Source organism: Panthera pardus, unplaced genomic scaffold, assembly GCF_024362965.1.
Source record: "Panthera pardus isolate Hobbes unplaced genomic scaffold, ASM2436296v1 HiC_scaffold_24, whole genome shotgun sequence".
Taxonomy (NCBI): domain Eukaryota; kingdom Metazoa; phylum Chordata; class Mammalia; order Carnivora; family Felidae; genus Panthera; species Panthera pardus.
Window position 1 is genome coordinate 109709288 of NW_026526810.1, and position 15491 is coordinate 109724778.

Genomic DNA, 15491 nt, shown 5'->3' on the forward strand with positions numbered 1-15491 from the left:
TGGCCTTTCTCTGCTGGCCCCTGGGGTGGGCCTGCACCTTCTTTCCAGATAAATAGCAACAAATCAAGGCTAAGAAAATCCCGCTCCCAAAACCAAAATCTGAATGAACACCCTGGATTTGGGCCCACATCTCCGATGGCCCCTCCTATCTATTCCGGGACTTCTTGGTACTGTGGCTATTGACATTTGGGACAGTCCTGTGCATTTTAGGGTATTTAGCAGCATCCCTGACTTCTACCTACCAGATACCAAAACCCACCTCACCATGGTGACAACAAAAATGTCTTCGGACATCACCAGATGTTCCCAGGGCAGGACCAGGGGAGGCAAAATCGCCCCCGTAAGCATCACTGAGATTCCCGTTTCCCCTAATGCAAGTGCTTCGGAAGGTGGCTGGTGGCTGGAACTCAGTTTACACTTAGACACCGATTGCTGTGGAGCCATATCTGCAGCTAACTCTGCGGGGCCACGGAACCACCTCCCCCCTCCCCCCACCCCCCACCCCTCATTGTTGTGACATGGGGCTTCCCATGTACCAGGCTCTAAAATTGCTTTTCAGGTCTCACTGTGGTTGCCTTTGTCCCAGAGAATGCCCGTGATGACCTTGACTCCATTGGTGCCATAGCCTGTCAGGGACTCCGAGCTTCTCTCTCTGTGAACGAGGGACAGGAATGGCTGTCCTTGTGTGCCGGGAGGATCAGTGCTAGTAATGCCTGGCCTTCGAAGGGCACGTGAGAGTTTGTGGTCCAGGGAGAGCATGTGAGGGTGAGGGAAGGGGAGCATCTCTCCTTGGGTCAAGTTGCTCAGGTCAGTGGTCTTAAGCAGGACATTCCAGGTGGGGAAGAGTAAAGGATGGGGTTTCCCAAACCCTAGATCTGGGGAATCAACCGAATTCAGTGGCTCCAGGTAAATCCACGGAGCCTGTATTTTGAATAATCTGCAAGTGGGCTGATCAGGTCTCCAAGGATTTGGGGAAGCCGTTACCCAGCACTCAGAATGATCTGAGAGCTCCCAGGACAAGGGGCACCCAGCTGTGTCTGATCTCTGGGGATATGGGGAAAGGCCAGAACCGGTCAGCCTGAGGGAAGCCCGCTGACTCCTGGCAGGTGTGCTGGGGCCTGAGACCAGGGTGGGAGACAGTTCAGGTGGCCCAGGGAACCTGGCAGGAACTCTGTTTGTTTGCAGCCCGTCAGGAAGCACCCCACCTAGCAGCATCTCATTATGCCAGAGAGGCTGCTCCCCTGGCCCCAGAGAGATGATTCCCACCAGCCCCTCCCCACTCCCAGCTTGAAGCTTCAGGAGTCTCCGCCCAGCAGAGACTGGATTTGATTCCCAGCAGCAATAACTGGCAACTTCTCAATGTGACACAAGGGTTTTTCATTAGAACCGCAAGGAAACTCCCAGATAGAGTGGAGGAGGGAGAGGAGACGGGTGTTAGCAGGAGATAAAGCAGCCTGGAGCCTTGGCCTGTCAGAGGCTCTGCGGGGGTGGGGACAGGGAGGTGGTGCTGGCAGCTGGCCTTGGGCACGACTGCTCTGCTTACCGAAGGTGAAAGCTGAGCTGTGTCAGGTGGGTGCACACGTCCCGGTCCCTCGGGGGTCTGGTTCCCCGGGCCCTGCGGCAGATGATGGGTGTAATTAGTCAGAAGCCGTCAGGCAGAGGACCCGTCCCCCTGAGAACAGGCCCACACCATTTTTCACCCAGGTCCCTGAGAGCTGATGGTGGGGAGAGGCCTAAGGGCTGGGGATGGTGAAGGCCCAGTTCTAAAAAAATCAAGAGGGGCGCCTGGATGGCTCAGTCGGTTAAGCATCAGACTCTTGATTTGGGCTCAGGTCGTGATCTCAGGACCGTGAGATCTAGCCCCAAGTCGGGCTCCTCAATGAGCATGGAGCCTGCCTGGGACTCTCTCTCTCCCTCTCTCTCTGCCCGATACCCCCACCTCATGTACAAGCATGCGCTGTCTCTCTCTATATATATAAATAAATAAACTTAAAAATAATAATAATAATAAGGAGCCCCTGGGTGGCTCAATAGGTTAAGCATCCGACTTCGGCTCGGATCATGATCTCACAGTTCGTGGGTTCAAGACCCACGTCGGGCTCTGTGCTGACGCCTCAGACCCTGGAGCCTGATTCGGATTCTGTGTGTGTCTCTCTCTCTGCCCCTCCCCTGCTTGCACTCTGTCTCTCTCCTCTCTCTCTCTCTCAAAAATAAATAAAACATTAAAAGAAAGGACACTGTATTTCAGTGAACTTTCCTGGATGACTTCTATACTGTGGTTTAAAACCACCAGTGATCAAGGTCTTATGACATGCCACAAAGTGCTCCCCTTTTTCTAAACAGCCCCGGTCCATTACATCCTTTGAGTCTCTGTTTCTGCTTTTTCGCTGTTGGTTTGTTTTCTTGTGTCCGGTCAACAATCTGTAGCAGACCAGGTGTTTTAGTCAGATATCGCTGAGGAACAAACCAACCTCAAAACCTAGTGGCTTCAGACAACAGGCATTTACTACCTCTCACGTGTTCATGCACCAGCTGGCCCTGTTGGGCTCATGCTTGTGTCTGTGTGCGGCCGTGGACTGGGTAGGCAGCTCTGTGACCTTGGCTGGGCTCTCAGATGTTCGGCTTCAGCTGGTTTAGGATGACCTCAGCTGGGACAACCGGGCTCTCCTTCATGGGTTCTCTCATCCTCCAGCTACTTTGACCTTGTTCACATGGGAATAGCAGGGTTCCGCGAGAGAGAGCGGAAGCAAGCGAAGCCTCTTGAGGCTTGGAACTGGCACTCTGTCACTTCTGCTGTATTTTCCTGGCTACCACATGTCACAAGCCCAGCCCAAATTCAAGGGCTGGAGAAATAAGACTCTTTTTAAATTGATCTACCATACCAGGAAACCAAATGACCAAGCTCCTTAGCCTTGATTCTAAAGCAGGAGTAAAGAGTCTTTTCTGAGAGATGGGCTCTCCCAAATTCAGGCGATGAGCCTTGAAGAACAGGGTTTGTGTCATTATAGACTCTGCTCAGAGCCCCTTTTGGTCACATATCTCACCTATGATCCCTCAATGGTTGAAGGTGCCAAGTAAATGAGGTCTTACTGTCCTTTGTCAGAATCCTCAAGGGAGCCCCTATTTTATTCACCCAAGCCTTACGGCCGGCACTTGACAAACCGATTTGGGAATGCAAAACTCCATACATTTTAATTCCAAGTTGTCTGTGTTTCTTAGGGTTTCCCCCAGAGATGTCCCCTCACTCACAGTGGCACTGAGCTTGGCCAGGCACTGCAGGAACCACACCACCCTGCCCCACACGGAGAGATCGACTTGTCTCGTCTTGTATCTGCTTGTGTGCTTCGCTGTCCTTGCCCTATCCCTGGGAGCCATTTGTGCAGCACAGCTGACTGCTGGATTGATTTTCTACCATCATCTTGCTTGCCCATCTCGGGATCGTGGCTGCTGTCTGAAATTGGATGCTGGTTCCTTCTCTGCCTCCCGACCCTCCATGATCATGAAATGTAATTAATGAAATGAGATAAGACAGCAAGGGGCCGGATACCCTGAAGGGTTTTAAAAACCTGCTAGGGTGATAGAAGTCCATGAACTTAATGTCTAATGACTGTTTCAGGGAAGGAAAAAAGGGACCAAAGAGGTCATTACAACTTTGCTTTTGTGTGATTCCAGACACCCTGCGAATCCTTGCTTTTCCTTTCTCCCAGCCCACCTTAGGTGACAGGGAAAAAAAAGATCAGAGGCAACATGATCACCAGGGAAATGATCATCTGGAAAATAGGAATGATGGTCACTGTCCCATAATGCTTTCCACTCTGTGCATTGTTGTCCCAGAGCTGCTGGCCATCCCTCACTGCCTATCTCCCTGGACTTGGTGGGTCCATCTTCTCTCCTACCTGCTCTGTGAACCACACTCCATATCTGTGCATCATTCTGGGGATCCCTTCCAGGCACCCCTCAACCCATTACAGATGGCATCTCTTCTTCCTCCAACTCACCTGTCTTATCTTTTTTGTTATATTCTATACAATATAGGGCAAAATTATGTCTTTATTTTTTTGTTAAGGGAGAAAGGATGAATTCTAAAACTTTTCTCTCAGATTTTTTTTTAAGTGGTTGGACTAAAAGTTTTCTAAATTTGCTTTTGTTATTTCTCTCCTCTCTAGGTTTATCAAAAGGAGAACCTCATTAGCAATCTATATTAGTAACAGCTGTATACACACACACACACACACACACACACATATATATATATATATATATATATATATATATATATATATATACAGTTGACCCCTTGAACAACAGGAGTTTGACCTCCTTATACAAGAATTTTTTTCAATAAGTGTAGTACAGTACTGTCAATGTATTTTCTCTTCCTTATGATTTTCTTAGTAATGTTTTCTTTTCTGGGGCACCTGGGTGGCTCAGTCAGTTGAGTGTCCAACCCTTGATTTCAGCTCAGGTCATGATCTCACAGTTCGTGGGATCGAGCCCCGCATCAGGCTCTGCACTGATGGTGCAGAGCCTACTTGAGATTCTCTCTCTTCCTCTCTCTCTCTCTGCTCCTCCCCTTTCTCTCTCTCTCTCTCTCTCTCTCTCTCTCTCTTAAAATAAATATATATTTTTAAATAACATTTTCTTTTCTCTAGCTTACTTTAAGAATACAGTACATAATACATATAATATACAAAATATGCATTGTTTATGTTATCAGTGAGGCTTTGGTCAACAGTAGGCTATTAGTAGTTCAGTTTTGGAGGAGTCCAGAATTGCATGGATTTTTGACTTGCACGGGTGTTTAATGCCCCTAACCCCCATGTTGTTTAAGAGTCAACATGTATATGTCATATATATAAGCCCCCTATGCACGTGTGCACACACACACACACACACACACACACACACGTATGTATGTATATGTAATAACCATGATTGGTTAAAGTAGTTAGAAGCCATAACTTTGCTATTAGATCAGTGTGAGCATCATCCTGTGATCCAGGATGCACTATTCACAGCACTAGTAGGCGCTGAATAATGTTGACTGAACGACTAACCATGGGCTCTACCCTTAGTGGCTAGTTGGTGAATTTCTGCCGCTTTCTGCAAGAAAATGGAAAGGCATATGGGGATAAATCAGCCAGCCCCATATTTCACCCAAGAACCAGTTCAAAGCACCTGATGATGGTGGATAGCACGTTTGCTAATGGCTGGTGTGTCAGCACCTTCTAACGATGTGAGAATTTGGCATTTGAAAATAACAACACCATATACTGGAGGCAGAGATAAGGGGACAAGGATATTAAAACGGCTCAATGAGAAGTAATTGTCCTAATGGACTTCCTCTGGATTTCCTGTATTTATTTTATTTTTTCCATTTCCTCCCGTATGAGTCAGCTCAAGTAGCCATAACAAAATACCACAGACTGAGTATATGGGTTTATAGAGGTTTGAAGTCCATGGTCAAGGTGCCAGCAAGGCTGGTTCCTGGTGGAGCCTCTCTTCCTGGCTTGCAGACAGCCCCCTCCTTGCTGTGTCCTCACACGGCCTTTCCTCTGTGCACACACACACAGAGGAGAGAGAACTCTGGTGTCTCTTCCTCTCTTTAGGAAGAAAGTTCTACCAAATCAGGGCCCCACCCCATGACCTTAACCTTAATTATCTCCTTAAAGACCGTGTGTTCTAAACAGTCACATTGCAGGGTTAAAGCTTTAACATGTGAAATCGGGGGGCGGGGGACACAATGTAGTCTGTTCGACGCCACCAATTCTGCTTTGGTGCCACCCACACCCAGCAATCTGTGGACATCGTTGCCTATGTGCTATTACGTGCCAGCTGTCTGCAAAGCTCTTTCCATGCCTCTCTGTTCTCTCTCTGTGCTTTTCCTGTCCTATCTCAAATCTTCCTGTAGTCACTGATAATGACTTCGGACCCAAATAGTACTTCGTATCAACCACTGCTATCTCCCTCGTTGCCTGCTCACCCGTTTCATGGTCTTCATGTGTCTCCACGATACTCTGTTATCTTATCTGTGCGCTGCAAGGAAGTGCACGTTCAGGGGGAGAGGAAGCCTCTCTGGCTAACGCTACAAAGGGCTGCCTCCATGAACTCCCCTTCACATTCCCATCGCCTTCATCCTATTTTCGGTTGTATTGCTCTGTTGTCAGGCAATAGAACCCCAGCTTGAACCCAGTTCAGCTAAAAGGAGCAGGTGCTGACCCACGGAATACAAGGAGGAGCTGCAGAGTTGAGCTCTGGGAAGGCCGGCAATGCCACTAGGCTCTAGAGTAGCTGCAACCAGGGCCTTGAACACTCCCGAGACCCCTTCTTCGTCTCTTGTCCTGTTCCACTTTCCGCATTGGCCTCCTCCTCTTTCATCACAGACAGGTATTCAGAAACAGCACTGCCTCCAGCCCCTGAACTTTGTAACTGCGGTTTCTACCGCGGAAGCTGGAGAAGGATTAACCCAGCGTCGGTCAGCAAGGTGTCCATTCCTGGACAGATCAACCGTAGCCAGGAGCAGGGTTTGTTAGTACATGGAACCCCCTAACGCAGCGCTGGGCGCACGTTGGGGTGCAATTTCCAGGAGGCGAGGAGAACTGAGCAAGACCCCAGAGATGTCTTCTGTGCTAGTTTGCCCATTCTGGAGGGCTTCTCACCGCCCAGGATTCCCAGCTCCTTTACTCACACCCCAAGAGGCACAGCACAAGGGTCAACACAACCAAGTCCACTCACTGCATTCCTGGAAGCCACTTCTGCCTCCATTTGTACCTCTTTTTACACCTGAGAAATGACGTTGCATGACCTACGTGCAGATCCTGAGGCCTTTTATTCTCTCTGCGTGAAGCTCAGTTTTTATCCTGTGTAGCCAACCCTTTGTTTCTTTCTGCCGTATCTCACTTTGGGAGAATTAGCTCCTAAGCATAAGGCACGTCCGACCCGGATGAGAGGCAGCAGGGACCAGACGAGCAGTGCTTGCTCGCACGCACTCCTTGGGCTGTTTCTGGCCAGTCTCGTGGTGTTGAGAAGCATAGGGAAGAGGCCCTCTTCTGTCTCTTCCTGGTGTGGGCTGTTCTCCCACCTCCTCTCCATCCTCTGCCACCCCAATGATGGAGTTAACCCTCTTTGCCACTCTCCCTGGGAAGGATCAACCCCCACAAGAGCTAGGAGAGGAGTTAAGGCAACACACTACTAAGAGCCAAAGCCGCTCACAGGAACCTCCAAGAGAAGGCACTTTGCTATCTCCTGTCTCCCATGCAGCCATGATGGCAAACGGGACAAGCGAGCAAGCATAGATTCATGAACGCGGAGTTTATTTGCATAGGTTGTATCAGTGACAGTGCAATAAAACACGTTGGTGCCATTCCTAAAAAGTCCACGCAAGCCTCAGACACACCGTTTACCTACCACCACACCCTCTGTTAGATGACTTCATTTTCAACCTTCTGCACAAGTTCCTCTCAAATTACACCTGTGGAAGACAGAATAATGGTTCCTCAAAGATGGCCACGTCCTAATCCCCAAAACCTGTAACTATGTTAGGTTATATGGCAAAGGGGGATTACGTTTGCAGATGGAATTAAGGTGACTAATCAGTTGACCTAACATAAGGGGATTACCCTGGATTATCCAGGGGGGCCAGTGTAACAGTCCTTGTTGTAGACAACGGAAGCAGAAGGGTCAGTGTCAGAGTGATACGATGTGAGCCAGCCTTGGCCAGGCATTGCTGGATTTGAAGAGGGAAGGGGACCAGGAGCCAAGGAGTGTGGGACGCCCCTACCAGGGGGAAAAGGCAAGGAAATGGGTTCTCTCCTCAAGCCTCCAGAAGGAACATGTTCCTGCTGACACCTTAATTTTAGTCCAGCAATGTCCATTTCAGACTTCCGATCCTTAGAAGTATAAGAGAATACATTTGCGCTTTATTTTTATCTTTTTAGTTTATTTATTTTGAGAGAGAAAGAATGAGTGGGGGAGAAGCAGAGAGAGACAGGGATAGAGAGAGAATCCCAAGCAGACTCCGCGCTGTCAGTGCAGGGCCTGACGTGGGGTTCAATCTCACAAAACTTCAGATCATGACCCGAACCCAAATCAGGAGTCAGACACTCAATAGACTGAGCCACCCAGAAACCCTACATTTGTGCTTTTTTTAAGCCACTAAGTATGTAGCAGTTTGTTACAGCAACTGTTAGAAATTCATATACCATCCAATCTCCCTTTCTCTTAGAATCTCAAGATCTTCCTTTCTAAAATGCCTTTAAAAATTTCTGAGTCTCTCACTGATCAGAAGGTCCTCATAGAGCCCTGTCTAATTCTAATTCTGATGATTCAGTCAGTACATCCCACTTCTACCAATATAATATAACATTTAAAATGCACATGACCAATTTTTACGGTTCTCTTTACAAAGCTTCCAACCGATTTTATTTATGCAGCTATAATTTAACAAAACAGGCGTTCCTCTTCTAATACAACAAATTCCCCTGCTGGCCAATGCTGCCCATCACTGGGGCTGGGGGACTAATTAGTGATCATGCGGATCTGAGCTCTCTGGCCTCAGTGCAGATTGTCCGGGCATTTCTGTAGGAAGTTCTTACCCCTCTCTTCTCGTGTTCTTCCACTTATATCCAGGGTCCTGTTCAAACCCTGTGCTCTGAGAAGGCACAGTGTGGGGCTAGGCCCTTGGAACAACTTCATTCACACTTTTTTAATAAAATGTTTGATTTTGAGAGAGAGAGAGAGAGCAGGGGAGGGACAGAGAGAGAGGGGGACAGGGGATCTGAATCAGGCTCCATGCTGACAACAGAGACCCCAATGCAGGGCCCGAACTCATGAACCGTGAGATCCAGACCTGAACTGAAGTTGGACCCTTAACCGACTGAGCCGCCCTGGTGCCCCCAACTTCATTCACACTTAATGCCTGTTACATAGTCATGTCTCGTGCTCTTAACTTGAGTGGTTACACATCCCTCCTTGGGTTCTCAACCACTTCTCTTGAACCAACATCACCATTAAATCTCACCACCTCTCCTCCACACTCTGAAGATATCCCCAGATTTCTCTAAAAGAGACTTGACTGTGAGCCTGTGTTTCATTACCACTCGCTTCCTCCTGGCTGCTCTCTGGCCTTGTGGGGTCCCACTGCCTCAGGCTGGTCAGCAGACAGCTGTCCTTCTTGCCTTCCTGCAATAACAGGCCACCAACAGGCAGGCTCCCCAAGTGCCTAGGTCCTCAGAATTCTCACCCCAGCCTCTCCTGAGCCTCCCTTGCTTCTCCTGGCCCCAGGCACTTCTGCTGGGCTTCATCTGGGAACCTAGGTATGACATGTCCCCTTCGACCTGCCTTCGCAGGTCATAGGTGTGGCCATGTGGACAGTCTAATAAAACAAGCTAGAGAGGTGGCTGGTAAAACCTCCACCCTGTCTTACAGAAATCTGAGCAAGAGTAAGGAAGGGAGGGGAGGAAATTTCGTTTTTCCATCCCTATGTGTTACTTGAGGGAAATCCATTTCTGGTTTAAAAATAAAATCCCCCAAAACTTGTAATTAGCTAGTTAGAAGACCCCCCCACAACCACCCCCTTTGTCTTGGGCTGCTCAGGTAGTTGTCTTTGATTTGAGATCAGGGCCACCAGAGGCTGAGGTCATTGAAAAGGCCAGGGGGCAGACATGCTGGGAGGGCAAAGGGGTCACCGCTGAAGAGAGGCCCATAGACTACACCCACCATCTCAAATTCTGAGAATGCTGTGGATGCCCAAATATGTCATAATCAGGAAAGCCCCCGATGCCTCATCATGACTCAGACACATCTCACATGGACCGTCGTCCCTCAAACAGGACCGAGGTTACCAGCTGCTGGTGCGAAGAAGTCAGGTGGCCAAGTGTGCCCTTTCCGTCCTCACGCCTAGATTCCTTCATGTTCCCTGCAGTGGGTTAAATAGTGGCCCCCAAAAGGGTATGTGCAAGTCCTCATCCACGGAAGCCGTGAACATGACTTATGTGGGACGAGCCTTTGCAAATGTAAATTAAGGATCTGGAGATGAAATCATCCTGGATTATCCCGGTGGGCCCTAAACCCAAGGACAAGTAAGGAAGAGAAGGGGAGAAGACCCGGACACAGAGGAAAAGTCATGTGAGGACAGAGGCAGAGATTGGAGTTAGGCATCCACAAGCCAAGGAGTGCCTGGAACCACTGAAAGAGGCAAGGAAGGATTACTCCTCTTGAGCCTCCAGAGGGAGCAAAGACTTGCTGATAGCTTGACTGCAGTCTTCTGAACTCCAGAAGTAAGAAAGACTTCTGTCATTTCAAGCCACCAAGTTTGTGGGCATTTGTTACAGCAGCCCCGGGAAACTAATATGTACCTTAATGTGCAACCCATCTCTTTCAGAAAGAAAGGAATTAGCCCACGGGACCAAGGGACAACTCCCTGTGGAGCTGTCACAGCACCGACTTGTAGTGTGACCTTTCCTGCCACAGTGCCGCCCTAGGGCCTTAGGATGAAGGCTTGCCTGGGCACAAGGCCTACCTTGTACTCCTACAAGGACAACGTGCCTCCACTGCAAATGCTGGTTGCAATCACATAGCCTACATTTGCAGAAGATTTGGAAGATTCTTTTGAAATGCTTTTCCACTTTTTATCCAATGGTCCTGAGTGCTCCACAAAGCCATTGAGTACCATGGTGAACTTGACAAAGAAAGATCCCTTAAATGGCTCACTTGTAATTAGCTAGTTAGAAGACCTTTCTGTATTCCTGAAATATTCCAAAATTTACTAAAAAAAAAAAAAAAGAAGGTGGCTGGGGACAGAGTGAAGAACATTATAATCTACGTGTTAAGAGTATGAGTATCATAACAAAGTGAACCCGATTGCCCTACAAAAGTCTGGTCTTGGCTCTTAAAGTCATTGGAGACCATGGAAGGAAAAAATGAAGCATGGGGCTAACCCAGAGAAATGGGTAGAGTCTGTCTCTGGATCTTTGGATCCCTAGATCCCTGCCCCACTAGGAGACCGTCTCTCCCACTTGCTACCACCACAGGAGATGGGCGGCTTATTCTCTAAAGAAATTGAATCACATCAGCTCAGAATTCAGGCACATCACATCGTAAAGGGCCCACTGAAAACTAGTGATTTAATGGAAGATCTACATACTGAACAGTGGAACCCTCCAACCGTCCTCTGCCTGGTTCTTCACCCTCCAGGAGCCAGAGGTATACACCCACAGGCAAAAGATTAGAAAACTACAACCTGTGGGCCACATCTTCTCCACGCTACTGTTTTCACAAGTAAAGTTTTATTGGAATACGGTCACATGCATTCATTCCTGAATTATCGATGACTGCTTTTTACTGCAACAGAAGAGCTGAGGAGTTGTAATGGACCCATCTGGCCTGTAAAACCTAAAATATTTGCTTTGTCTTACAGAAAATGTTTACTCACCGTTGCTCTAGAGAAAAATCAATGTCCCCAAAGAAAAGGCCCCAAATCCCTCATTGGGAGCTCTACTGAAAAGACTGGTGAGCTGCCCATGATCTGTCAACGAAGCCCTATCCACGCACACACTGAGCCTCCAAGCAGGTTTTAGTATCTCGCTCTTAAACACAAGTGGATGCCCAGAGATTTTCCAGACACTCAAGGGAAACCCCAATGTGAGGGAGTATGAGGCAAACAAAGAGCAAAACGGACTTGGAGGAACCAAAAACTATTCAAGAAACAGAAAATAAAAATACATAATTAATATCCTCAGAAATATTAATGTCAGATATCAGAATATTTTATGCATAAATCAAAAATTAGATCCTGTGATAAATAAAAGTGAGCTCTGGAAGCTTAAGAAAGTGATAGCCCAGGGGCGCCTGGGTGGCTCAGTCAGTTAAGCGTCCAACTTCAGCTCAGGTCATGATCTCGTGGTTTGTGAGTTTGAGCCCCACGTCGGGCTCTGTGCTGACAGCTCAGAGCCTGGAGCCTGCTTTGGATTCTGTGTTTCCCTCTCTCTCTATCCCTCCCTGACTAGTGCTCTGTCTCTCGCTGTCTCTCAAAAATAATAAATATAAAAAGAAAAAAGAAAGTGATAGCCCAAATTTTTAAAAAGTAAATAAATAACAAGATGGGAAGAACCATCAAACTAAAAAGACAAAAAGGTGAAAAACGGCAGGGCAAATTTAGGAAAATTAGATTATCAATCCAGAAGGTCCAATATCCAACTAGAGAGAATTATAGAAAGAGGGAACAGAAGAAATGAAGGTATGAAATTAACAAAGAAATAATACTTCTGGGAAATATTTTTTTTATCCATTGCACGTTGTTCCAAGCACAGTAAATAAAAAACACCAGCAAAAGCCAGGGTGAAATTTCAGGGCACTGTAGCAATAAAGAGAAGATGCTGTTTCCAGAGAGGAAAGAAACTAAGCAAAAGAACAAGAATCAAACTGGATCCACACTTCTCAGCGGTAACACTGGATGCCAAAAATACAGTAGAGCAACGCCTTCAGAATTCTGAAGGAAAATGATTTTTAACCTGGGGTTCTAGGTCCAGCACTATCTGCCAAGTATAAAGATAAAATAAAAATATTTTTAGACCTGCCAGGACTTGAAATAGTTAGCTTCTATGCATCCTTTCTTAGGAAACCACTAAAGGAGTATCTCAGCACAACCAGAGAGTAATAACCAGTAGACGGACATAAAGTCCAGGAAGCAAAGCGTAGACAGAAGTCAGGGACGTCCCAGGAGGGTGATTTTACATCAAGTGTGTAGAGCAAACAGTCCAGACTGGAGAAAGAGGACTCCAGACTTTGGAGAGAGGACCTTCGGGAGATAGGGAGACAGAACTGAACAAGAATTGGCTAAGGTGTTTAAGATGTGGGAAAATTGGGGGCACCTGGGTGGCTCAGTCGGTTAAGTGTCTGACTTCGGCTCAGGTCACGATCTCATGGTTTGTGAGTTTGAGCCCCACGTCGGGATCTCTGCTGTCAGCATAGAACCTGCTTCAGGTCTTCTGTCCCCCCTCTCTCTCTGCTCCTCCCCCACTCATTCTCTCTCTCTCTTTCAAAATAAATAAACTTAAACAAAATATATGTGGAAAAATTGTTGCTAGGTGTTTTACAGATTTGTTAGAACATTTGGAAAGGGTGGTATGCTACTTAGCAGGAAGCAATTTATATCTAGTTTAATAATGTGGACACTGACAATTGATTTCACAAAAATTATTATACGTCTCTTAGGAGGATCGTGGGAGGAAGTGGTGGGGGGAGTTGGGGACTGGCGAAGAGAGTTAAATCCTCATCTAAAATTGATAATCAAGGGGCAGCTGGGTGGCTCAGTCGGTGAAGCACCCGATTCTCGGTTTCAGCTCAGGTCATGATCTTACAGTTTCAAGAGTTCGAGCCCCGCGTTGGGCTCTGTGCTGATGCTACTTAGGATTCTCTCTCTTCTCTCTCTCTCTCTCTCTCTCTCTCTCTCTCTCTCTGCCCCTCCCTTGCTCATGCTGTCTCTGTATCTCTCTAAAAAAATAAATAAAATTTAAAAATTTTTTAAATAAAAAATTGATAATCAAGAACAACTATAAAAACACAATTTAGAAATACACAGGTAAATGCTAAAGGAAACAGAAGGGTAGAAAGCAGATGTCTCTGTGAGCAGAGAGTGTGTGTTGTTGTGTGTGTGAAATCATTTTGTACTATTTTATTGTTTTAACCACATGCCTTTTGATGCAATGAAAATTTCATTCGAAAAGATAATGTGGCCGTTTACAGTATAACCGGAAAAACTAAGCTGCTTTGTGGATATAATGCTTATAATGCATTACCTCCTTATGGTCCGTCAGGATTTTAGTCTTTGTCGTACGGAAGTCTCCCAGTTGGGAACCCTTGACTGGCAGCCTGGACGGATTTGAGTGTCCTTGGTGTGACCCAGATGCCCCGAGATCCCTAGTCTCCGTGAGAGGGTGATACACACGCAGGCTTGGACCTGTGTATCAGTCAGGCTAGTGCCACCAGCGAGGGGTGCACCAGGGTCCAGGTAAAGAGTAACGTGGGGAAAAGATATAAAATGTGTACGTACGACAGCAGGAATGCAAAAAACAATACGTTCCTCATGAGAAGAGAACAAACATAAATAGAAACAGCTCGATTTGTCATTTTCCCTTTAACTTGGAATCCTATAAAGACAGTTACAACGTTTGTGTAAAAATGCAAGTTTTTATGGAAAACAGTGGCGTACTTTGCTTTGCTTCCCTCCTGCAGCTTAATTGCTTACACAGAACAGTATGTGGAATACGATCCATTGATCACGCCGGCCGAGCCGTCCAATCCCTGGATCAGCGACGATATCACTTTATGGGACATAGAGATGAGGTAAAAAAAAAAAAAAAAAAATGTTTCAATGTTCGAGAAAGAAAAAGATGTGGGGAAAAATTCATGAGATGGTGAAATTACATTATTTCCTACCTTAATTTGACGCTTTTTATCACTAGAACAGAAACCCCTCAAGTTACCTCCTGACTACGTTCGGCTCAGACGTGGTTCTACCCCCCTATACCTTTGGTTTATACGTGGATCCTTAGTGGCTTCCTCTGACCTTTCTCTGACCCTTTAGTGGCTTCCTCTGACCTTTCTCTGACCCTTTAGTGGCTTCCTCTGACCTTTCTCTGACCCTTTAGTGGCTTCCTCTGACCTTCCTCTGACCCTTTAGTGGCTTCCTCTGACCTTTCTCTGACCCTTTAGTGGCTTCCTCTGACCTTTCTCTGACCCTTTGGATGCCATGATAACAGGGACAGTCCTTCACATTTCCTAGTTCTCATTGCTGGAGGGAAAAAAATTCTGTGGGCCAATTTGTTTATATATGTGCAGAAACAACACTAATAATAATAGGTAGCGCATACTTGGCCCTGGCCACCGAGTAAGTGTCCCACGTGGAGTCCCCACGACCGGTAAACATTATTATTCTCATCATTGAACAGATGAGGAAACTGAGGCACAGAGGAGTTCATGAACTTGCTCGAGGTCACACAGCGAGCCGGTAGCAGAGTTAGGGTTAGAACCCAGCTCGAGAGCTGTGGTTTTCATCGCTCTGCTCTTCAGGAGTAACCGGAAGTAACCCTCTGCCCATGAGGGAGGCTGGTGCCTGTACTTTAACAGCTGAGGAGCCGAAGCCCGGAGGGACTTGGACCAGCGTCACAATCACAGAGGGAAACACGCACACGTTCAGTGTGGGGGTGCCTGTGCAGCCTCCGCCCCTCAACTAGCAGACTTTTTATTTCATTTTTCATTTCTTTGCATCTCCCTCATTCGCTTTCACTCTTGCCCTTTTTCTGCCTTCTTTTCTTGAAATGAAAAAAAAAACTTAAAAAAAGTAACAAAAGTCTCTTATTACTTTCATATTTTGCTTATTATAAAAAGCCCCAACTATTCAGATGTGCATAACGAAGAAAATTCTCTCTCCCTCCTATCCAATCTCATTGTCCAGAAAGAGTCTTTGTTTATAGTCTGATGCCGTGGTTCCC

General features: G+C 46.9%; 1 protein-coding gene across 15 annotated transcripts in view; it reads left to right on the forward strand.

Moving 5' to 3' along the window:
- RGS6 (regulator of G protein signaling 6) overlaps positions 1-15491 on the forward strand; it is a 603251-nt gene that overhangs the window by 516124 nt on the left and 71636 nt on the right. For 14 of the 15 annotated variants that reach the window (XM_019451344.2, XM_019451340.2, XM_019451341.2 and 11 more), the window contains one exon: positions 14233-14343. The exons of the other annotated variant lie outside the window; for it this stretch is intronic. In XM_019451344.2, coding sequence (XP_019306889.1) covers positions 14233-14343 — 111 coding nt within the window. The remainder of the gene's footprint in view (positions 1-14232; positions 14344-15491) is intronic. 15 annotated transcript variants of the gene reach the window in all.